Raw genomic sequence first — 23,450 nt, forward strand, 5'->3', positions numbered from 1 at the left:
CCAATTTGATATAGAGTGCGGCGTATGGTCTGAGCACTAACAGGCTGAGCTCCCACTTCTTCAATCTCTGCAGCAATGCTGACAGCACTCCTGTAACGAGTCACATGACATTTTGGAGGGAAAATGGCAAGCAGTACTCAATTTGGACATTTAGGGATGTACGTTTTTCAAAGGGGTGTACTTTTGTTGCCAGGGGTTTAGATATTCATGGCTATATATTGAGTTATTTTGAGGAGAAAATAAATTAACTCCATTATATAAGCTGTACACGAACTAATTTTCATTGTGTCAAAGTGTAATTTTGTCAGTGTTGTCCTATGAAAAGATATACTAAAATATCTGCAGAAATGCGAGGGGTGTACCCACTTTTGTGAGACACTGTATATTTGTTCATTTATGTTAGGCTGCTTATTCATTTCCTTATGCTTTAAAAAAGTCAATGTTTGCGTGATCTTCAAAATATATTCCATTTCACTCTGCAAAATACGAGCCATTTGTACTTATTTTTCTGAATGTATGTCACTTATATCTTTGTTATTAAAAAAAAGTAAATGTTTACATTAACTTCAATTTTAATATACATCCTATGTGCTTAAGTAGTTAAAATTGAGATTTGGCGTTTAGTATGTGAGGAAATGAGGGAAAATGAAAATTAGGAGATGGAGGTTGGGGCTGTTGCTGTTTTTGTTTTATTTTGCAAATCATTGAAAAAAATACAATTTTGAATGAAAATCACTTTTTTATGTGGTATAGAAATAACAGTGCTAAAACAGTTTTCTTTGCATTTGAGTAGTTTAAGAGCTTTGAACCCCCCTAAAAAAAAAAGACAAAAAAATAAATAAAATTTCTGGCTCCGTGGCGACCTGCACGTCGGGGAGTTCTGGCAAGAAATTCTAGCCACTTTCACCCCTGAAGTACAGAATATAAAATTACAAAAATAGGGATGGCTTTTAAATTGTCGTTTTTTGTAACGTCTAAAACAAGCTCAATGCAATGTATAAAACAAGCCTAAAGGAAACATATAATCTATTTGTAACCGAAAGAAGCAATAGGATCTACATGTTCCTAAAGGAAATTGCCACATTCAATATGGCGACTATGTTTACGTATCGCAAATAGGAGCGGAATTTCTGATAGTCTACGGTTTACCGTCTTTTGCACTTTAAACGATGTTACCAACATTTGAAAAAAACAATCAAATAAAACGGCGGAATTACTTACTTTAAAGCTTGGTTGTTCAATTTAGGAGAAATGTGGCACATTCTGGCACGAAAAAGCGTTCGCGGGGAAAGATTTGCTACTTCCTGTTTTCGTGCCGTCACAGTCTGATGCATTGTGGGGAAAATACGACAATAAAACGCACCTATGCCGCTTTAATTTGTTGTATTACAAGGTTTTATCATTTATTGACATGTTACATTTGATTCTTCACCTGTAAAAAAAAAAACCAACAATTAACTTTGTATGATTAAAAACAAAACAATGTGGGTTTCACGCATGCGCACTTTGCCTTTGCACGCTCACAGTGCGCCGATGAAGATGTAGCTAATGTTTAGAGTGAAAAGCAAAACTCCTCCGTTGACAGCCACAAATGGCGTTTTTCGTAACATATTCCACATATGCAGCTTGTAATGGTTCTTTACTTTTCTCGAGCTAGGAATCCACAGGGTACACTACACTATCTTCATGTAACGCTGAGCTAAGCAATGGCTCACTGGACCACCTTCGAGAAGGAGACGGAGAGGGAGACGAAGGAGTTGATCAGGTGTCTGAGTGGACTTCAGGATGAAGAGGAGCAAAACTTCCAGCTGGCACTTAAATTCGCCTGGTCTAATTTCAAGTAAGATTGCATGTTTTACTTCCTTTCATTCTAGAACGTCATATGTCATGCTGGGGGATACCTTTTCCTCTGTTGTTTGTGATTGTGGTGTCCTCCAAGGATCAATTCTAGACACCTTCTAATTCACCATAAGCAACTGTAAACATAAAACAACACACTTAACTGCCATGCTGACTAATTTTTATTTATACGCAATGAAACTGAAGGTCTGTGGTCACCATTGACTCTGACACACGCAGAAGAATTCCTTCGTGGATTTTAACCTGACTGCATTCATTTTCTACATCTAAGGTTCCATCGTTTCCTGGACGTGGACAGCCACAAAGTACAACGTAGCATCAGTGGGTAAGTGTATATTTATGAGTGTTGCAGAGATACTAGTACTGGTATCAATACCGAAATGGCACTAAAATGACGTCATGGTATGGGTGAGTACTTAGAAATTATGTGCAGATGCTGTGCAAGAAGTACTTTTTGAGGTCTAGTTTCCAACCGCTGGTTAGAAAAAAGCTTTGAATCAAATTTTGCTGCTTTGAGGATTCGTTTAATTAGAGTGACGTTGTAATGGTTTGTTTTGAAAGTGTTTGCATTTAGTTTGATCAATTTGGGTGGATACAGTGCCCTCTAGTGGCAACAGTGAGCATGACTTAACATGGCTGAATCCAGCTGCTCCCTGTTAACACCAACAAAAGTTTTTGTTTGAGCTAATCTGTTTTTTATGCATTTGTAATTTACTTTATAGGCATATTTAAAAGTTTTTTGTGGAATGTGGTTGAACGATTCGATAAGAGCATTGTTTAAAAAAAAAAAAAAAAAAAAGTTAGCATTTTATAGCATTTAAGCTAGTGGACTTTTGCCATTCAAGTTAGCCAACTGTTCTTTTGTTGTACTCATTTTTTATACTGTTTGAGGCTAAGCTCAGGTATTTTAATTTATTTTTAAATGCATTTATTGCGCCTGTGTTCCTGTTTTTTTTTTTTTTTTTTTTTTTTTTTTTTTTTTTAATGAAAAGGGGAAAAAAAGTATTAAAAGGGGAAAAAAAGTATAGTTTCAGAAAAAAACTATTGGTTATGATTAGGGTTGTTCCGATCATGTTTTTTTGCTCCCGATCCGATCGTTTTAGTTTGAGTATCTGCCGATCCTGATATTTCCCGATCCGATTGGTTTTTTTTTTTTGCTCCCGATTCAATTCCAATCATTCCCGATAATTTTTCCCGATCATATACATTTTGGCAATGCATTAAGAAAAAAATGAATAAAACTCGGACGAATATATACATTCAACATACAGTACATAAGTACTGTATTTGTTTATTATGACAATAAATCCTCAAGATGCCATTTACATTATTAACAATCTTTCTGTGAAAGGGATCCACGGATAGAAAGACTTGTAATTCTTAAAGGATAAATGTGACTTTGTATATTGTGACTAAATATTGCCATCTAGTGTATTTGTTGAGCTTTCAGTAAATGATACTGCAGCCATTTAACTTCTGCCCAAATGCATGATGGGAAGTGCAACCATGACTGTGCGTAGGGGCACCAATTGGTATATCTTCTCTGCGTTGGGAAAGAACATAGGGCGTTAAGAAAATGATCAACTACTACCTATCTTCCCCACATTGCTTCCCACATTATTTTTAATTGCTGAGAGAGGTATTGTAAGGCTTTAGCCACATAAAAAATGGCTCCAAAGGCTGTCAAAATTCTCTCTACTCATTATACGCTGCCTTTTAGCGCTATCTATAGGTAAAACGGCGTCTTTATAGATTGTATGCAACAATGCGTGTAAGGGTCATGCAGCGCATGCGTTAATTATTTAACGTGATTAATTAAAAAAATTAATTACTGCCGTTAATACAATAAATTTGATAGCCCTACTTTAAGCCAAAACTACTCTGGATGAGTGTAACACATTATGTCTGTAACGTTAAATACAATTAGAAAACGTTTCAATAAAAAAATAAAAAGGCATGTCCGATATTTTTTTGCCGATTCCGATACTTTAAAAAGGACGTGATCGGACCCGATCGATCGGGACATCTCTAGTTATGATGTTAATTTTTTGACTATTCATATGATGTAAAGGTGAATTATAATTACAATTCCATTTTTTTAACATTTGTGACCGATTTTGACACATATTTTCTGTGTAAATGTTTGTTTGCCCATAGCATCCATGAAAAACTCATGATTCACTCGGAAGTGAGCAAGGCCGAAAGCTGGATGAGGCTGACTGATGAGTTCCTCAACTCACCTCTCGCTAATACCAGTGGAACAAAGGTAGAGTCAATTTTCCACATTTTTCTAAAAGCACAGCAATTTGCTAACTAATACCTGTTTTTACAGACCGAAGTACACTACAGCATACTGTCGCTGCTCCTCTTCTTATCAGGATCTCCCTCCAATACCAACTTTACCGAGAGACCCAGAGTGAGAGAGACAGGTGAGTTAATAATTCTTATTCAAGTGTTTTATTTTTTCCAATGAGAGTCTAGATCACATCCTCTGTAATAAATAACATGTGGTATGACCGCCCCACAGAACAAAAAGATAACTTTGACTGGGCTAAATATCTACAAGAGGGTGAAGATATAGACAACGGGCCATATCCTGATACGCCTGTGAGTATTAACAGGATTGACTTTGCTTTATTTAAGGTTGCATTTTGACTAAATTCACTTGTCATTTATCACAAGGTGTGGTCCGAGGACGACAGCGAGGGCGAGGACAGCCGACAACCAATCAGCAGGGAGGACTCCGGGATCCAGTTGGACAAAACCCCCCAGGAGGACAAAGACCAAGCCGACAAGGCGGTTTCCGTCCCATGGACAGGTTGGGAACGATCATACACTGCCACATTGACTGATCAATTGAATTCGTTGTCTGTTATATTGCAGTGGGTGAGCCAGACGCCCGAGCCTGGCTGGAGCAACATGTGGTGACTCCTTACTGGGTGCCGCATGCCCCCCGATTTGCTCATAGCCTGCATTTACACTCGAACCTGCTCAATGTTTGGTAAGATTAATGCCATAGTGCGGATATTTTGGCATGTTTGTGGCACAATATGCTAAAAGGGGAATAAATTATGGATAATTTACTATTGACAGTGGGATGAAAAAGTATCTGAACCTTCTGGAATTTCTCACATTTCTGCATAAAATCACCATCAAATGTGATCTGATATTTGTCAAAATCACACAGACGAAAAAAGATGTCTGATTTTACTAAAACCACCCAAACATTTATAGGTTTTCATATTTTAATGAGAATAGTACGCAAACAATGACAGAAGAGTGAAAAATAAGTACTGTATTTTTCAGACTAGAGGTTGCACCTGAGTATAAGTCGCACCAGCCATAATATGCCCAACGAAGAGGAAAAAAACATATAAGTCGCACCGGAGTATAAGTTGCATTTTTGGGGGAAGTTTACTTGATAAAATCCAACACATAGAACAGAAATGTCATCTTGAAAGGCAATTTAAAATAAAAAATACAATAGAGAACAACATGCTGAATAAGTGTACAGTATGATAATGTTCCATGATGCATGAACAATGAAATGTGGACGTGGCCGGTATGTTAACGTAACATAGCTATCGAAAGTTATTCAGATAACTATAGCATAAAGAACATGCTAACAAGTTTACCAAACCATCAGTGTCACTCCAAAACACCAAAACAACATGTGAAATGATACAATAATGTGTTAATAATTTCACACATAAGTCCCTCCTGAGTATAAGTCGCATCCCCAGCCAAACTATGAAAAAAACTGCAACTTATAGTCCGAAAAATACAGTAAGTGAACCACCACATTTAATATTTTGTGCCCCCCCTTTGGCAGCAATAACTTCAACCAGACGCTTCCAGTAGCTGCAGATCAGTCCGTTATATCGATCAGGACTAATCTTGGCCCATTCTTCTCTACAAAACTGCTGTAGTTCAGTCAGATTCCTGGGATGTCTGGCCGGAATCGCTGTCTTTAGGTCATGCCACAGCATTTCAATGGGGTTCAAGTCTGGACTTTGACTTGGCCACTCCAGAACGTGTAGTTTGTTCTTCTGAAACCAATCTGAAGTTGATTTACTTCTGCGTTTTGGATCATTGTCTTGTTGAAGCAGCCATTCTCTTTCTATCTTCAACTGTCTGACAGCCTCGGGTGTTCCTGCAAAACATCCTGATAAACTTTTGAATTTATTCTTTCATTAACGATTGCAAGTTGTCCAGGCCCTGAGGCAGCAAAACAGACCCAAAACATGATGCTACCTCCACCATGCTTCACGGTGGGGTTGAGGTGTTGGTGTTGGTGAGCTGTTCCATCTTTTCTCCACACATGACGTTGTGTGTTACTCCCAAACAATTCAACTTTGGTTTCATCAGTCCACAAAATATTTTGCCAAAACTTCTATGGAGTGTCCAAGTGCCTTTTTGCGAACATTAAATGAGCAACAATGTTTTTTTTAAACAGCAGTGGCTTCCTCCATGGAGTCCTCCCATGAACACCATTCTAGGCCATTGTTTACATGTAGTTGATGTATGCACAGAGATATTGGACTGTGCCAGTGATTTCTGTAAGTCTTTAGCAGACACTCTAGTTTACCTTTTTACCTCTCTGAGTATTCTGCGCTGAACTCTTGGCGTCATCCTTGGTGGACGGCCACTCCTTGGGAGAGAAGCAACAGGGCCAAACTCTCCATTTGTAGACCACTTCTCTGACTGTCGATTGATGAACATCCAGACTTTTAGAAATGGTTTTGTATCCTTCCCCAACTTTATACAAATCAACAATCCTTGATCGCAGGTCTTCAGACAGCTCTTTTGACCCAGCCATGATGCATACCAGACAATGCTTCTCATCAAGACAATTCTTACTAGGTGTGGGTTTTATAGTGGGCAGGGCAGCTTTAAACCACTCAGTGATTGGGCACACATCTGACTTAAAATATTTGGTAAAAATTTGGTGTCAATCAATTGGTTTCACTTACTTATTTTTCCCCCTTCTTTCATTGTTTTCATGCTATCCTCATTAAAATATGAAAACCTATAAATGTTTGGGTGGTTTTAGTGAAAGCAGGCAATATATTTTCCTCTGTGTGATTTTGACAAAAATCAGATCACATTTGATGGTGACAGCTGCCATTTTGTTTTCAATTGAACAGGTCAAGCAGGAAAACAGGCTAACATTTAACATAGACTTGCATTAAAAAAAAGGCTTCTAATGAGTACAAAATAATTTTTGAGGTGTGCTGGAACAGATTAAAGGACTTTTAATTCATTTCTATCGGAAATATTAATTTTGTATACATGTAATGTTCCAATTGTGGAACTACTTCTACCTCTGTACTGTATAAATGACACGGCTCAGAGAACAAACGGACCCAATAATGCAGTGCTCAGAGCAGATTTATTAACAATGGTTCTGAGAGGAAGAAGTCTTGGCCCTTGGAGAAGCACGGAAGGCTGTTCGAGCAGGAGGGGGACGAGCAAGGCGAAGGCCCAGGCAGGATGCGTCTAGATCCGGTCCTGTAGCAGGGTTCAGGTCACAGAGAAAAGGCAGAGGCACAGACGAGGAGCAGGCTAGAGGCAAAAATCCACAAGGTCAAAAAGGTGTATCAAAGGCAGAGGCACAGACGAGGAGCAGGCTAGAGGCAAAAATCCACAAGGTCAAAAAGGTGTATCAAAAATCCGGCAAGACAAGGTAACTAGAAACGCTCGTAAGTTGCAGTGAAGGCTAACAAACTCGCAATGGAGCAGAGGGCTGTGTGTGCTTATGTAGGGAGGCTGTGGTAATGACCAGGTGTGCAGGACAGGTGTGTGGAATGAGTGCTGATTACTGGGAGAGTAGGAAAAAAAAGGAAAAGGCATACAGGCCTGCTGTGGGGCTTTAACAGAACCCCCCTCCTAGGGACGGACTCCGGACGGACCAGGCGCGTCGGGGTGGAGTCGATGGAAGTCCCGAATGAGGTCAGGGTCCAGGATGTGGGAGGAAGGGACCCACGAACGTTCCTCGGGGCCATAGCCCTCCCAGTCCACGAGATACTGGAAACCACGACCCCGCGGTCTGGACTTTAGGAGTCTCCTCACCGTATAGGCCGGACCACCGTCAATCAATCGAGGAGGTGGAGGAGGCGGCGTGGGGGGAACAAGAGGGCTCTCACAGACCGGCTTGAGCTGTCCGACATGGAAGGTCGGATGGACCCTCATGGTCCTGGGGAGTCGCAACCGTACAGCCACTGGATTGATGACCTTGGAGACTGAGAAGGGGCCAACAAACCGGGGAGCCAGTTTGCGACTCCCAGCCCTGAGAGGCAGATGTTTGGTAGACAGCCACACTTTCTGACCCACCTTGTAATTGGGGTTGCTCGACCGATGGCGATCTGCAGACTTCTTCATACGGGCCGTGCTTCTGATGAGACTGGCTCTGGCTTGGCTCCACACCCTCTTCTTGCGGCGGATCCACAACAACGCAGAGGGCACTCGGGTGGGTGTCTCTGTCTGTGGGAATAGAGGGGCTGGATACCCAAAGACAACGTGAAACGGGGAAAATCCCGAGGAAGAGCAAGGCAGACAGTTGTGTGCGACCTCGACCCACATGATGTTTCTGGCCCATGTGGTGGGCTGTTTGGAACTCAAGCAGCGCAGGGTTGTTTCCAGCTCTTGGTTCATCCTCTCCGCTTGCCCATTGCTCTGAGGATGGTACCCTGACGATAGGCTGACTGTGGCACCGATGAGCCCACAGAATGCCTTCCAGAAACGAGCCACAAATTGTGGCCCTCTATCAGACACTACGTCAGACGGAAAGCCATGGACCTTAAATACCTCGTCAAGCAGAGCGCTGGCAGTTTCTTTAGCGGTGGGTAGTTTAGGGAAGGTGATGAATCGGACCATCTTTGAAAATCTGTCCACCACCGTTAACACGGTGGTCTTCCCCTGTGAGGGAGGCAGTCCGGTAACAAAGTCCACCGAGATGTGTGACCAGGGTCGCGTCGGAACCGTCAAAGGGAGCAGTTCGCCCGCAGGTGACCTCCTAGGCGTCTTGTTGGTGGAGCAGACCACACACGCCGCCACATAATCCCTGACGTCATTCTTCATGTGCGGCCACCAAAATTTTCGGGCCAGGATAGCCAGCGTGCGTCTGCTCCCTGGATGGCCTGCAAATCGGGATGTGTGGCTCCAATGAATGACCTCCCCTCGGAGGCCCTGCGGCACAAACAGCGACCCTGGGGGGGTACCAGGTGGGTTGGTCAATCCCTTGGTGGCCTCCTGGACCTTCTTGATGATCTGCCACTGGAAACCCCCCACCAAGCATGACTTGGGAAGGATGGGTTCGGGTTCGTCCATGTGTCCCTCCGAGGGAAACACCCGGGAAAGGGCGTCTGGTTTGGTGTTCTTGGCACCGGGTCTGTATGACAAGATGAAATTAAAGCGTGTGAAAAACAAGGACCACCTGGCTTGACGGGCGTTGAGTCTTTTGGCTGTTTTGAGGTGCTCCAAATTTCTGTGGTCGGTCCACACAACAAATGGCTGTTCAGCCCCCTCTAGCCAGTGTCTCCATTCTTCTATGGCCACTTTGATGGCCAGTAACTCCCGGTTTCCCACGTCATAATTTCTTTCTGCATTGGTTAGTTTCTTGGATAGGAACGCACATGGGTGGATTTTTCCTGTAAGGGGAGATCGCTGGGATAGCACAGCACCAACTCCGGTGTCTGAGGCGTCGACCTCGACTATAAATTGGAGAGCTGGATCAGGAAATCTGAGGATCGGAGCGGAGGTAAAAAGCCGTTTCAGTCTACAGAAGGCCGCCTCGGCCTTGGGGTCCCACTGAAAACGACACTTGAGAGACGTCAAACAGTGTAGCGGTGAAGCCACCGAGCTGAATCCCCTTATGAATTTTCTGTAGAAATTTGCAAATCCCAAAAAGCGTTGTACCTCCTTACGTGAACTGGGCCTCGGCCAATCCTGGACAGCTCGAACCTTTTCTGGGTCCATGCGTATTTCCCCTTCTGCAATGACAAAACCTAGGAACTGAACAGATGGTTTGTGAAATACACATTTCTCTGCCTTGACAAAAAGGCCGTTTTGTAATAATTTTTCAAGAACTGAGCGAACATGTTTGATGTGGGTCTCCAGGTTGGGGGAATAAATCAAAATGTCATCCAAATAGACGAAAACAAAGACATTCAAAAATTCCCTCAGAACATCATTGACCAAGGCTTGGAAGACAGCCGGGGCATTTGTCAGGCCGAACGGCATGACCAAATATTCGAAGTGGCCAATGGGTGTGTTAAAAGCGGTCTTCCACTCATCCCCCTCCTTTATGCGGACAAGGTGATATGCATTGCGCAAGTCAAGCTTTGTGAAGATTTGGGCATCTTGGAGCATCTCAAAAGCAGATGACATTAACGGTAGTGGGTACCGATCACGGACAGTTATTTCATTGAGCCCCCTATAATCAATGCAGGGACGGAGTGACTTGTCCTTCTTTTCGACGAAGAAAAACCCAGCACCGGCAGGAGAGGAGGATCTCCTGATGAGCCCTGATGCTAACGACTCATTTATATACTTTGTCATGGCCTGGGTTTCTGGGCCGGACAACGAGTACAAGCGACCCCTGGGGGGGATTGAGCCCGGTTGTAGGTTTATGGCGCAGTCGTGAGGACGGTGTGGGGGGAGGCTAGAGGCCTTGAGCTTATTAAACACCTGCTTGAGGTCATGGTAACAGGCCGGGACCTTATCGAGGTCAGGGAACTCAGCTTGTTTTTCTTTCTTCGTGATAAATGTGGTGGAGGCTATCTGGGCTGAGTGAGTCTTGTCCGTCTTCGCCGTACCGTCTGTGATGCACGTTCCGTCACACGACAGGCTCCAGGAGACCACCCCCCCGGTGTCCCAGTCAATGTGGGGGTTGTGTCTTTTCAGCCAAGGCAATCCGAGGACGAGTGGTTCGTTAGGGGAATGGTACACATGAAAACTGATATTTTCGGTATGACGACCCAGAAATTCCATTTGGATAACGGGTGTGCGGTGCGTTACCCGCCATAGAGGGCTTCCGTCCAGGGCCACGGCTTCCAGAGGAGAAGGTATTTCGATGAGCTGCAATCGAAGTCGTTTAGCCAGATCCATGTTTATCAGGTTGGTGTCTGATCCCGAGTCAATCAGGGCTTCCTGTTGGAGAGAGAAGGCATGTGAACTTAAAACCACTGTGGGTTGAACCCGTGAAGTTATCCCCAAGGAGATGGCGCGACTGATGGACACTTTGTGTTTGTGTATGGGACTATGCCTCTTGTTGGGGCAATTAAGAGCGAAATGCCCGGGTCTCCCACAGTACAGACAGAGCCTTGTCGATAATCGGTGATTGCGCTCCTCTACGGACAACCTAGTTCTGCCAATCTGCGTCGGTTCTCTCTGGGTGGGGGATGTGGCCTCAGCGCCCCCACGGATAACTGGGGTCACAACAGGGGAGCTGGCGGAACGAGGCCTCCACTGGGCGATTTGATCAGACACCTCTATGGCGGTATTGATGACCTCATCTAGTGTTGAAAAACGGCACCTGAGTGCTATCTCCATTCCAATTTCTGGGTCAAGTCCAGCCTTGAACGACGATAACAGGGCCTTGCTACCCCAGCAGGATTCGACCGCCAGAGAATGAAACTGACTGACATACTCCCTGATGGGTTTTCGGTCTTGCCTCATCTGAAGGAGGAGTGTGCCGGCTTCCTGTTCGCGTAGTGGGTGGTCATAAATTTTCTTCAGCTCCGCTGCAACGAGTTCATATGTGGCCAGAAATGGAGAATTCTGCTCCATTAGGGCATTGAAGTAGCCCAACGGCGCACCCTCCAGGAGATTTGCTAGAAAGGCGATCTTGGCTGTCTCCTGGGAAAAACGACAGGGCTGAGAAGCAAAAATTAGTTTCAACTGGTTAAAAAAGCTTCTACACGTTGTTGGGTCACCTGAGTATCTTGAGGGTGGTGGGATGTTGGGCTCTGACCACATTTGTGATTCCCTTTCAGCAGCGGGTTGATTGTGGTATGAGGCAGCCATGTGGGAAAGCTGAGACACACTTTGGGTCAGAAAAGACAGGAGCTGCTCATGCTCACCTAATCATTGGCCTTGGTACTTGATGGCCTGCTCATACCGGGAAGAGTCTGCTGGGTCCATGTTATGGCGAGTTTGTTCTGACACGGCTCAGAGAACAAACGGACCCAATAATGCAGTGCTCAGAGCAGATTTATTAACAATGGTTCTGAGAGGAAGAAGTCTTGGCCCTTGGAGAAGCACGGAAGGCTGTTCGAGCAGGAGGGGGACGAGCAAGGCGAAGGCCCAGGCAGGATGCGTCTAGATCCGGTCCTGTAGCAGGGTTCAGGTCACAGAGAAAAGGCAGAGGCACAGACGAGGAGCAGGCTAGAGGCAAAAATCCACAAGGTCAAAAAGGTGTATCAAAAATCCGGCAAGACAAGGTAACTAGAAACGCTCGTAAGTTGCAGTGAAGGCTAACAAACTCGCAATGGAGCAGAGGGCTGTGTGTGCTTATGTAGGGAGGCTGTGGTAATGACCAGGTGTGCAGGACAGGTGTGTGGAATGAGTGCTGATTACTGGGAGAGTAGGAAAAAAAAGGAAAAGGCATACAGGCCTGCTGTGGGGCTTTAACAATAAAAATGTGCTGTAATTTTTTATGCTAAAGACATTTTTTTCTTTGCAGGGACCAGCACTTATACAACACTGATCCGCTGTATGTACCTGAAGAAAAAGCTTTTGTCACAGAGGCTCAAGTCATCCGGGAAACGCTGTGGTGAGCTCCTAGATTACACTATTACACCTAAATTCCATTTTGAAACAGTAGTAGATAATCCACTCGCTTTCACAGGCTTTTTTCTGGAGTTAAGAAACACTTCATATTCCAGCATCATGATGGGAACGTGACAGTTAGAAATAATGTGGTGGTGACTCATCTCACTGGTGTAAGTGTGAAATTTTTAACCCCGAAAGTCAAATTTACCACCGTGTAATAACACCCTCTTTCCATACTGTTTTTGCAGGACTGCCTGCGCTCCGTGCTGGAACACGTGGCCACGTACGGCCAAGCCGTTTTTCGGCTGCAATGTTTCATCGACGAGGTGACGGGCCACAGTCCGGAGCTCGGTCCAACCGGATCCAAGAGGAGCTCTGAGCCGCCGTTCAGGACCTACCAGGCTTTTGTGTGGGCCCTTAACAAGTACTTTACTAGTTTCAAGGAGGAGCTGACTGCTATTGAAAGGGGGCTTGTGTGCAAAGGCAAGTTTAGTCAACTACTGTGCAGAATCTAATGGTGCTATAGGTAGTCCCCAGGTTACGAACGAGTTCCGTTCTTATGCTGGTGACTCAAAACAAATTTCCGTGTAAGTTAGAATGAACCCTTTAAGTACCCCTAAATACCCGCTAAATCTCAAAATAACTATCCAAAAACATGTTTTATAAGTCTTTGTACCTTCCTCACCAAGATGATGGAGCTAAGACCTAGACAGCAAGCTAAGCTCCAAAATGACGATGTCAGACGTCCGTGTGATTTGCTGACTTTATTTAGCTGCTCATGACTCAACACTTGCGGAATAAAACTAAAATAAAAATGAATTTAAATCAAGTTTCCTCTTCAATAACAGCAATTCAAATTTGCGTTTATAACTAGCTGCTGATACAGCAATAACAATCCACACAAACGATGAGCCAATGTTATTTTTGGCAGCCTTTTTAATTTTTGTCTTACGTCTTTTGGAAGAAAATACTAACAGTATTAGTCCTAGTCATATTTTAGTTATATCAAAATGTGTTCATCTTTGTCTAGTTTTAGTCAACGAAAACTCAGACAAATTTCATGTCGTTACCAAGTGTTGTTGTAAGTCATTCATTGGCACTGACAAATATAGACATCGAATGCATTTCAACTGGGAAGCCTGGCATTGAGTTATGTTTCACTGCCATTGATGGCGATAGAAGTCCAATCCATTTTGACTAGGAGGGCTGACAGTGACCTTTCCATCACTGCCAGCCCCCAGTCAAATTGTATTTGACGTCTAGCATTGGGGAAATACAGGAGTGCACAAAAATAACAATAATAATAATATATAACATTTGATATTAAAAATGCAACAAAAATTGTAAAAATCCCTAAAATCAATTTAAAAAGTAGAAGAAAATTGCGGAATTAATTATATATTTAAATAGACTGGATGTCAATCGCCATCAATGGCAGCCAATGAGTTAATATTTAAACATAAATTAATACAATTTAAACCCCCAATCTTTTCTACCAATTTCTGATCCTGCGAAAAAAAACCTGATTGGGCCCAATTTCCCATTACGTGATTGGATCGGGGACGTCCCTAGTTCAGGGTTTCTCCCAGAAAACTTGCAAAGCCTGGTGATAGAGAAGCCTTCCATTAGCCTAACATGTTTTTTTAGAAAAAAAAAAACAAAACAATAAAAATGTGTTATTATTAGCCATTTATTAACAATATTCAAACAAAGAGTTACAAAAAGACACAGACCTAAAATACAGTTTTAAGAAACAAAAATACAATCCAATTCAGTGCAACGGCAGACGGCTGGGTCAGGTTTCTTTCCATAGTGACCACGAGATGTCACTATGACGACTAAAACCGTACCACCAGACGTGGTTAAAATGCGTTTAAAATATGTATACTTTCATACTTCCATTTGCAGCACTATTTGTTTATAAAGCACTTGGGGGAAAATCCTGTTGATTGCTTTATCATTGCAAACATGTTTAAAACATTGAGTTGTGTAATAAGTAAAAAACAAATATAAACAAACGAAAAGGCACCTTTTAATTCAGGTCTTTAACGTTTTTAGCAATATCTAACTATTCTGTATTGTGGATTTCAAGTTTAGATTCATGGTTAACTCATTGACCCCCACGTCTATTACAGTCAACGGCAGCCAATTAGTTAAAAGTACTACAATGTTCTAGTATCTGCTTCAAATGTAATTACAGACGAAACGGTGACCCTGTCCGCTGTTCTGGAGCGTCTCAGCCCGCACCTTGCGCAGCTAAAAGTCCTGCATCGTGTCTTCTGCACCGGTGTCGCTGAGGTACCTCCCGAGACCCCCAACGTGGTCCGGGCCTCCCACCTTCTCAACACGCTCTACAAGGCCATCATCGAGTATGACAGCGTTGGTGAAGCGTCGGAGCAAACGGTAAAGATTTTGCAGTGCATTTGTGTGAATTTCATTACGCAGGTCAGTAAAACTACCTTTTCTCCATTAGGTGGCGTTGCTGTTTTCCCTGTGGACCGAAACCGTGCGACCGTATTTAGAGATAGTGGACGAATGGATTGTTCATGGACATCTGTTCGATCCCGCTAAAGAGTTCATCATACAACGGAACAAAGACGTGGCGGTCAACCACAGGGACTTCTGGCACGCCACGTATACTTTGTACAGCATCTCTGAGATGGTGGATAGCGAGACTAGCGACGCGGCTAGCGGAAGTTCCGGAGGAGACGGCGGTGGAGGAAACCGGCAGCTTACTATGGTGTCCTTCCTTAAGCCCGTCCTCAAGCAGATTATCATGGCCGGCAAGTCCATGCAGCTCTTGAAGAACCTGGACCGCAAAGACGACGGCAAACGGTCTTCAGAGGAATCCTCGAGAGGTCAGTGAAATGTTGTGTTCAAGACCATGATTTGCAGGCAAATAAGGCAAGGCTAGACATAGACCAAAATTGAGTCTTTTGGGAATTGAGTCTGAGACCTGACCAAGACCTTCAGGATTTGTCTTTAACCAAAACTATGATGTAGTGTTGTTGGCTTCATCAAGTTGTGACCTTCAACTCTCACTGGAACAGTTTGCAGCCGAGTGTGAAGCGGTCGGGATGAAAATTAGCACCTCCAAATCCGAGACCATGGTCCTCAGTCGGGAAAAGTTGAAATGCTCTCTGCGGGTCAGGGATGAGGTCCTTCCCCAAGCGGTGGATTTAAGTATCTCGGGGTCTTTCACATCACCATCATCACGGCTCTTGCGTTGGGGCAGGTTTCCCGTACCATTGCATAGAGCTGACCAGGTGAGCTAGGCCCCTCCAGTACTGGCGGTCTTGTGCCAGCAGATTTGCATCCTTCAAGGTAACTCCCGTGTTGTTGGAGGTCGTCCGTGATGGTGTCAACTGTGAAGCCATCGAGTGCAGGGCTTTACTCGTGGTCATCTCCAGCCTTTGGGTCAAACTTCAGGATGGCTCTTGTCGGGTGGTTAGGAGGAAGACTGAGAACATGGCCAAGCCAGCGGATGCGGCGCTGTGCAGCCAGGCGGGAGGCTCTGGGCTGATTTGTCCGGGCTCGCAGGGTTTCATTAGAGATTTGCTGGGGCCACCTGATGCTTTCGAATGTTCTGAGAGCCCTGCTGTCAAAGCCATCCATTCTTGCTGCCAGTGTCTTGCTTCGTTTATCTGGGGTCTACAGTGACCGATAATGGGGATCTTAATTCAGAGGTTCTCCGCCGGAGAGCCCTGGCAGCCTCTGCCCTCCTGTCTCTCTGGAAACCACTCTGGCGGCACCGAGCCATCTCACGGAAGACAAAGCATTTACAACACCGCCGTAGTCTCTGTTCTCCTCTATGGCTCTGAAACATGGTCCTCTTGTTCACAAGTGACGGAAAAATGAAACGAGAGATCGACAGGCGGATCTGTGCCGCATCTGCAGTGATGCGCACTCTGCATCGGTGGGTCGTGGTGAAGAGGGAGCTGGGCCGAAAGGTGGAGCTCTCTATTTACAGGTCAATCGACGTTCCTACCCTCATCTGTGGTCATGAGCTGTGGGCCGTGACCAAAAAAACAAGATCCTGGATACAAGCGGCCGAAATGAGTTTCCTCCGTAGGGTGTCCGAACTCTCCCTTAGAGATAAATTGAGAAGCTTGTTCATCCGGGAGCGGCTCAGAAGAGTCGTCACACCTCCGCATAGCCAGATGAGGTGGCTTAGGATGCCTCCGGGTTGCCTCCCTGGTGAGGTGTTCTAGGCACATCCCACTGGGAGGAGGCCGCGGGGCTGACCCAGGACACGCTGGGTCGACTATGTCTCCTGGCTAGCCTGGGAACGCCTTGGGATCCCCCAAGATGAGCTGGATGAAGTGACTGGGGAGAGGAAAGTCTGGTCCTCCCTGCTGAAGCTGCTTTTCCCACCGACCTGACCTCGGATAAGCCGAAGAAAATGGATGGATAGTTTTGAGTACACCACCATGGATATTATATACTGTATAAGGCTAGATGTCTTAAAGCGAAGTCACAGCGTAGCGAACTAGCAGCCATCTTCTCTGCTAAGTGCTCTTGTTGCAGACATAAAATTGATCTATCAGTGATTTACTCCACTAAAATAATCTCAATTTGCTGAATTGGGATTACCAATTGTCAAACCCCATGAGGAAGGGATCCACCAGCTAACCAGTAAGACAGTTATTAAGTCAATTATGACCCAGATTGAACAGGAAGTCATCCATTGTGGTTTGAATTTCACACTAACAAAAACTTTGTTTTGCCTCACAGATGCTGAGCGTAAGAGTCTATACACGCTGTTCCTGGAGTCGGTGCAGTCGCGTCTACGCAGCCAGGATGCGTCACCCACGAGCGCCGTGACGGAGCAACAGGCCACCAGGAGGAGCCTGATCCGAATGCAGTCAGTCATCGCACAGCATCTGGAAATCGACGACGTTCACGACCCACTGCTGGCTATCAATTTCGCTAGGTGATCTCCACAGACTTCAGTCTTCTCAGAACCGTTGCTGATTTTATTTTCGCGTCAGGCTGTACTTGGAGCAAAGCGACTTCCACGAATGCTTCTCCCGAGACGACTTGAGCTTGGACCGCTCGTCGCAGTCGGTCACCTGCCAGACATTTGAGCTCACGCTACGCTCCTGCCTCTACCCGCACATTCAACGCCGTTACGTGGAATGCTGCGGCAACCTCATGAAGACATTGAAAAAAGACTACAAGCTGCTGGAGTACCTACAGGCTATGAGGAACTACTTCCTGCTGGAGGCGGGCGACACCATGTACGACTTCTACACGGCTATATTTGATAAGGTGCGCGAGAAGGATAGCTGGCAGCAGCCGGCGTTCCTCAATGGACAATTGCAGGAAGCTGTTGGGCAGCGCCGCCCAGAGGACAGTAGCAGGTACTGCTTTTGTTTCTATATCATGGTTCTTGTTTTGACAAATTTGCTTCAATTTCTGTTAAAAAAATTATTTATTTTAAATTTTTATTTATTTATTTTTGTCATCAGATTGTCTATCTTCTTGGAGACAATTGACCCCAGCAGGAAGAAACATCCTGTTAATAATCTAGAAGTGCTGACCCTCAGTTACAAGGTGTGTTTTTACCTTATTTGCCAAGCTAATACTCAGTGGCTACTACTGACGGCGATAGACGTCCAATTTATCTGAATTGTGAGGGCCTGGCAGTCCAAATGGATTGGATCTCTGATGCTATCAATGGCAGTGTATTACACATACACGAGAGGAGAACGGCGGACACACAAAGATGTTTGAGGCATGCGGACGGCAACTTAGCTACTCCAACTGCTAAGCTTAGCTAACGGTAGCTTAATATAGGCTGTGCAGATGCTACAAAAGTGGAAGAAATCTGACGACACGTTTGTTGTTGAGATGAAGTATTGTAACATTGTAGCTAGCTAAGATATTGATGTCCCGATCCGATCACGTGAAAAGGATCAGGTTTTTGTTTAAAAAAATATATTCATGTTTTTCTGCTTCATGCTCGCACAGCCTCTCACTCTCCCTCCTGCTGCTTTTCTTGGTCAGCAGTGCATTGGCGTTTGCTTGTTAAAGTTAAAGATGATTGACAGGTGTTGAAGCTTTGATCTTGCCAGAGAGGCATGGGAGTAATACCTTCAAAGGTGCCGAATGCGTCAATCATCGTTTAGCTTGATCACTAGCGGTAGTGTGCTGTGGCAACTCATTGTGTGTGTGTGTAAGTGAGCGGCTGTTCTCAGCAGCGTGAGCGGATTTGAGTGGACTCACTCAATGAAGCATTTAATTAAGACAAGCATTTTTCTACGTTATTCTTTTTTAAAAATAACCAACATTTTGAAGGTAGAACGGTGGGACAGTAACCGTCTTTTCTTTTTTCTTTTTTCGAACAATAATTTTTTTCTATATTGGATCAGGGCTCTGTATTGGCAGATTCTCAAAATCAGGTGACTCGGGTGCAAAAATATGTGATCGGAACATCCCTTAGCTAAGATAAAGGGAGTTAATGTTAGCCATTGCCCATTGTTGTTTTCGTCAACAGTGACGATAATGAAAATATATCGTCGACGAACAATTTTTTCATGACGATGACGAGCTAAAAATGTGTCTTGGGAGACGAAAACATAAAGAGATGAATGCCAGTTTTCACCTGATGAGAATGAGATGAAAATGCGCCATAATTTGCATCAATGGTTGTGTCACTCATGTGACGTGCTGCTCTCCAGGCTTGCTTGTTTTGAGACGCACGGTAATATTTGCTTTCTTTTTCTTCTTTTTCTATTTGCTATCTTTTCAAGATAGAATATGCAATATTGCTTTAGCCTTTAAAAGTCTGTGATCATCACACACTAAATTTAACTCGTAGCGTTAGCATAGAATTCGCATTAGCATAAACTTTAGCATGGCGAGCGCCCTCTTAAACTCTCTTACAACTTTTTTTTATACATACAGTTCGTGGCATCCAGGAGGGTATAATTTAGGGCTGCAGCTATCGAATATTTTAGTAATCGAGTAATCGACTGAAAATTCTATCGATTAATCGAGTAATCGGATAAAACATTTTTTTTTAGGTAAAGAGCAATTATAAATATACTTGAGAAAAAAATACATTTAATCCAATATTGAACCATTTTCAGTCAATCAATGTCTTTATTTTCGAAGTACATTGTTGAAAACAGCCAACAATTGCATCTAAGATGTGACTAGAAAAAAAATTCACTGCATTCACTCAAAAAACTTCTAGATCTTATAAAAAAAACCAAAAAACATATTTCTTACCTAAAAACGTAATTACGCTTGATAACACACATCACTTGAAAGCTACGTGTTTTTCCCACGTGTTTCAATTTAATTTCCATTTGTGTCAAGCTATTTTTAAGTTCTAGGTAAGTTTTAAGTTAGTCTAATAAGTACTGATAGGATTTTGAGTTTTTGCAGTGTTCAAAATAAATGTATGATACCTGTATTGGAGCACATTAGGGACCAGTGCTACTTGGTGTTTTATTCAGCAATGACTACTGAGCTAAAATTGATAGTTAGCTTTATTATGTTTTAATTTTACACCCTCATCACTCTACAGCGCTGTGTTTTTACAGATTAAATAAAGCCTGTATGTAAGACACGTTAGCCACGCATCGACAGTGGTCATAATCAATAGAAACCTAGCCCTCCGAAGGGCTAACGTTACGTGACCGTGACAGTAACGTTATATTAATTAGCGATGAGAAGTCTACTGCTCAAAGATGGCGGCTGTTTACTAACGCTGCCCATACGCGGCCGAGTCTGTCATTTCGCATCTAGTCCTAAATGCATGCGATATCTATGAGACGCATCGGACACTACCTGCTACCAGGCTAGCATCCTGCGGGCGTAGTTTTTAGCAACGTTGGCGTAGTTTGTCGCTGCTGCTGTGGTAAGTTTTTTTTTGTTTTTTTTAATTGCTTCTTCCTCTACGCACGTGACGTCAGCGCGTTGTCCAGCATTAAAAGTAGTCCGGGCAAAACGTGATGCTTAGAGCTGGCAAAATTAAACGAGTCCTCGAGGTGAATAAAATTACTCGGATCAGTTTTGAAACTCGAGTTGCTCGAGTATTCGTTTCAGCTCTAGTATAATTAATTGAAAATAATGTACTGTTTTCCTCCAAAGTATTTAATATTATCCCAAAGTTGTCCTTGGAGACGCTACAATATATGCTCGTCTGTTTAATGTTCATTTGAAATCGTTGGGAATCCTTATTTATTTATTCGTATTTGGATGAAAACATTTTAACTTTGCAGACGAAAAGTTTAGGTATTCGTCGACAAAAACTTGACAATTTTTTTCGGAGCTTTTGTCAACAAAAACTAGCCGAAGACGAACACATTTTGAAATGACTCAAATATGATTAACGCTATGAAGTGTTTTTGTCCAAAACATTGAGACGAAAATTAAAAGGGCTGCCAAGGTGTTTTTCTAGGGCAAATTTTGCAACTATTCAATTTTTTTGCACTGCTGTTTTGCTGCTGAAGAGAACTAATGAATGTGTCTAGAAAAATGGCAGAGGATATGCATTCCTACCCACCCCTAAAAAATGCGAACTTATAGTCCAGTGTAACTCGCATTTTTTGACTAATACGACTTAAACTCCAGCGTGAATTCTAATCCGGAAAATACGCAAATAACATTTTTTATTTTGTAATCCAAACACCCCACCACACACACACACACAGGTCCCATGGCCGGTCGACATTGTGATCAGCTCTGAGTGCCAAAAGATCTACAATCAAGTGTTTCTGCTGCTGCTTCAGATCAAATGGGCAAAGTACAGCTTGGACACACTTCGATTCAGCGGTAGGCGTCATATTTTCCTTTATCCAACGCTTGTGCATAATCACTGGAAATAACACTCGTATTTAATCCTCAGGGTTCATAGAATTCACCAAGAAGCTGGAGGGGGCGCCTACCGACAATGCGAAGCAGAAAGAGCGACCGGTGAAGCAGCAGATTCATCGTATGTGCCTGCTGCGTGTCAAACTCATGCACTTTGTCAACAGTCTTCACAATTACATCATGACCAGGGTGAGACCTAACTCTAATTAGGTTTTTCAGTGAGGATGAGTGAAGGAGAGTCTGATTTACAATATTTTTTCAAAATGACATGTCTGTTCTTGGTGCTGGATTTTATCAAATAAATTTCCCCCAAAATGTGACTTATACTCCACTGTGACTTATAAAGTATGTGTTTTTTTCCTCTTCATTGTGCATTTTTTTACTGGTGCGACTTAGGGGCCGTTTACATGGTGACTCTCCGAGAAGACGAAAAATTTCATGTTTGCAACTATATGGTTCGGTCTGCATTTGACCAATGTCGCAATTTCGCATCAAAACGATGTAGTATTCATTCCAGGCCCTTGGGGGCAGTGCAGATTTACCAGGCGACAGCAAATGATGCACTTTGACTCCAACAACCTCCTCAGCCCGGAAGAAAACATGCCTGCCCACTCCAAGCAATGGCATTTTTCTTTCGTTCCAAAAGGCACAAAAATGGAAACATTCAACATATTTAAATTAAAAATATTATTAAAACAGTAAATTAAAGCCGACATTCTGCCAAATTTCCTGTTTTTAATGGTTAGTAGCACCGCTGCGCACGCCCAATGTGACATGTACGAGTGCTGACGTTATTGGCGCGGTCCCGCGCTGCGGGAGCTTTTGATGTGCATGTGGAGCAAGCTCCCCTTAAGCCCCCGCAATCGAATTCTTCCACTTTGGAGGCAGGATTCCAAGGTTTGTGTCTTTGCCTTCCGTCTTCGCCGACACCATACGAACGCGAGGCCACTCCGGAACACAGTCACTGCGTCTTCGTGTCGCAGAGTCGCCATGTAAACTGCCCCTTATTCTCAGGTGTGACTTGTAGTTCGAAAAATATGGTATATTATGAATAATTTATATTATAAAAATTAGTTTTCTATTGTTCAGATTCTACACAGCACTGGACTAGAATTCCAGCACCAAGTGCAGGAAGCAAAAGACCTGGATCAGCTCATCAAGATCCATTACAGATACCTGGCCACCATTCATGATCGCTGCTTATTAAGGGAGAAGGTAACTGATGTTTCACTTCTCTCCAAAGAAAAAATAGTAATTCACATTTTTCTTAATGTTCTTTGTTTTTTTTTTACTCCTTGCTCAGGTTAGTTTTGTTAAAGAAGCCATCATGAAGGTGCTAAACCTAGTCCTGATTTTCTCCGACCGATGGCAAGCAGGGTTTGGAGCCTGGAAGTAAGAGCGTGTAGAAAAGATGCCGTCTCACAAACTCCTGATGGATATTTATGTATTACTGAATTTTCTATAGGATTGAGTCTATTGCCAAAATGGAGTCCGATTTCAAAAATTGTCACATGTTCCTGGTGACCATTCTCAACAAAGCCGTGTGTCGTGGTTCTTTCCCTCATTGTAAGTACAGTTTAAATGTATTTTAATGCAATTTTAATGTTTAATTTTTGAATATTTTTTACAGTGGAGTCACTCGCCCTCTCTTTGATGGCGGGCTTCGAGCAGTGTTGACGAGGGCTCAATATGCGTCGCAGAGCAGCCAAAAATCATTATAAATGGCTATCATTCAATGGCAGTGAATGAGTACAAAAAAAAAGCCTTTTATGTTTACTTGGGTTATCTTTGTTTGCTTAATATCTGTAAATGTCAAACAATGAGTTAACAATGTGGTGTTGTTGTATGAAGCACAATAAACTGAAACTGTCATTTTAATGGCTTGTGTGCCTTGGTCTTATTCTTTAATGTTTACTGAATGAACAGAAATTACAATAGTTTTTCGTAGAGCTGGGCAACAGTTTTTCATTGCGAATAATCGCAGTTATTAA

At 43.4% G+C, this 23,450-nt stretch overlaps 1 protein-coding gene across 1 annotated transcript; it reads left to right on the forward strand.

Moving 5' to 3' along the window:
• The first annotated feature begins 1,331 nt into the window (after window positions 1-1,331).
• Window positions 1,332-23,347, forward strand: tubgcp5 (tubulin gamma complex component 5). Its single transcript, XM_057841401.1, has 21 exons — window positions 1,332-1,840; window positions 2,132-2,185; window positions 4,018-4,126; window positions 4,193-4,289; window positions 4,388-4,467; window positions 4,543-4,678; window positions 4,744-4,861; window positions 12,545-12,634; window positions 12,710-12,803; window positions 12,882-13,116; window positions 14,834-15,036; window positions 15,107-15,491; window positions 17,368-17,566; window positions 17,625-17,996; window positions 18,105-18,189; window positions 21,300-21,420; window positions 21,494-21,648; window positions 22,549-22,674; window positions 22,763-22,851; window positions 22,925-23,025; window positions 23,090-23,347. The coding sequence occupies exons 1-21, from the start codon at window positions 1,707-1,709 to the stop codon at window positions 23,134-23,136; spliced, it is 3,030 nt and encodes a 1,009-aa protein (XP_057697384.1). The 5' UTR covers window positions 1,332-1,706; the 3' UTR covers window positions 23,137-23,347.
• The last annotated feature ends 103 nt before the right edge of the window (window positions 23,348-23,450 follow it).

The sequence above is a fragment of the Corythoichthys intestinalis genome, chromosome 7 (assembly GCF_030265065.1).
Source record: "Corythoichthys intestinalis isolate RoL2023-P3 chromosome 7, ASM3026506v1, whole genome shotgun sequence".
Classification (NCBI taxonomy): Eukaryota; Metazoa; Chordata; class Actinopteri; order Syngnathiformes; family Syngnathidae; genus Corythoichthys; species Corythoichthys intestinalis.

Coding starts and splice junctions, on each gene's coding strand:
- tubgcp5 (XM_057841401.1), top strand. CDS start 1,707: ATGGCTCACTGGACCACCTTCGAGAAGGAGACGGAGAGGGAGACGAAG. Junction 2,186..4,017: donor GTACAACGTAGCATCAGTGG/GTAAGTGTATAT, acceptor GTTTGCCCATAG/CATCCATGAAAAACTCATGA. Junction 22,852..22,924: donor GCAGGGTTTGGAGCCTGGAA/GTAAGAGCGTGT, acceptor AATTTTCTATAG/GATTGAGTCTATTGCCAAAA.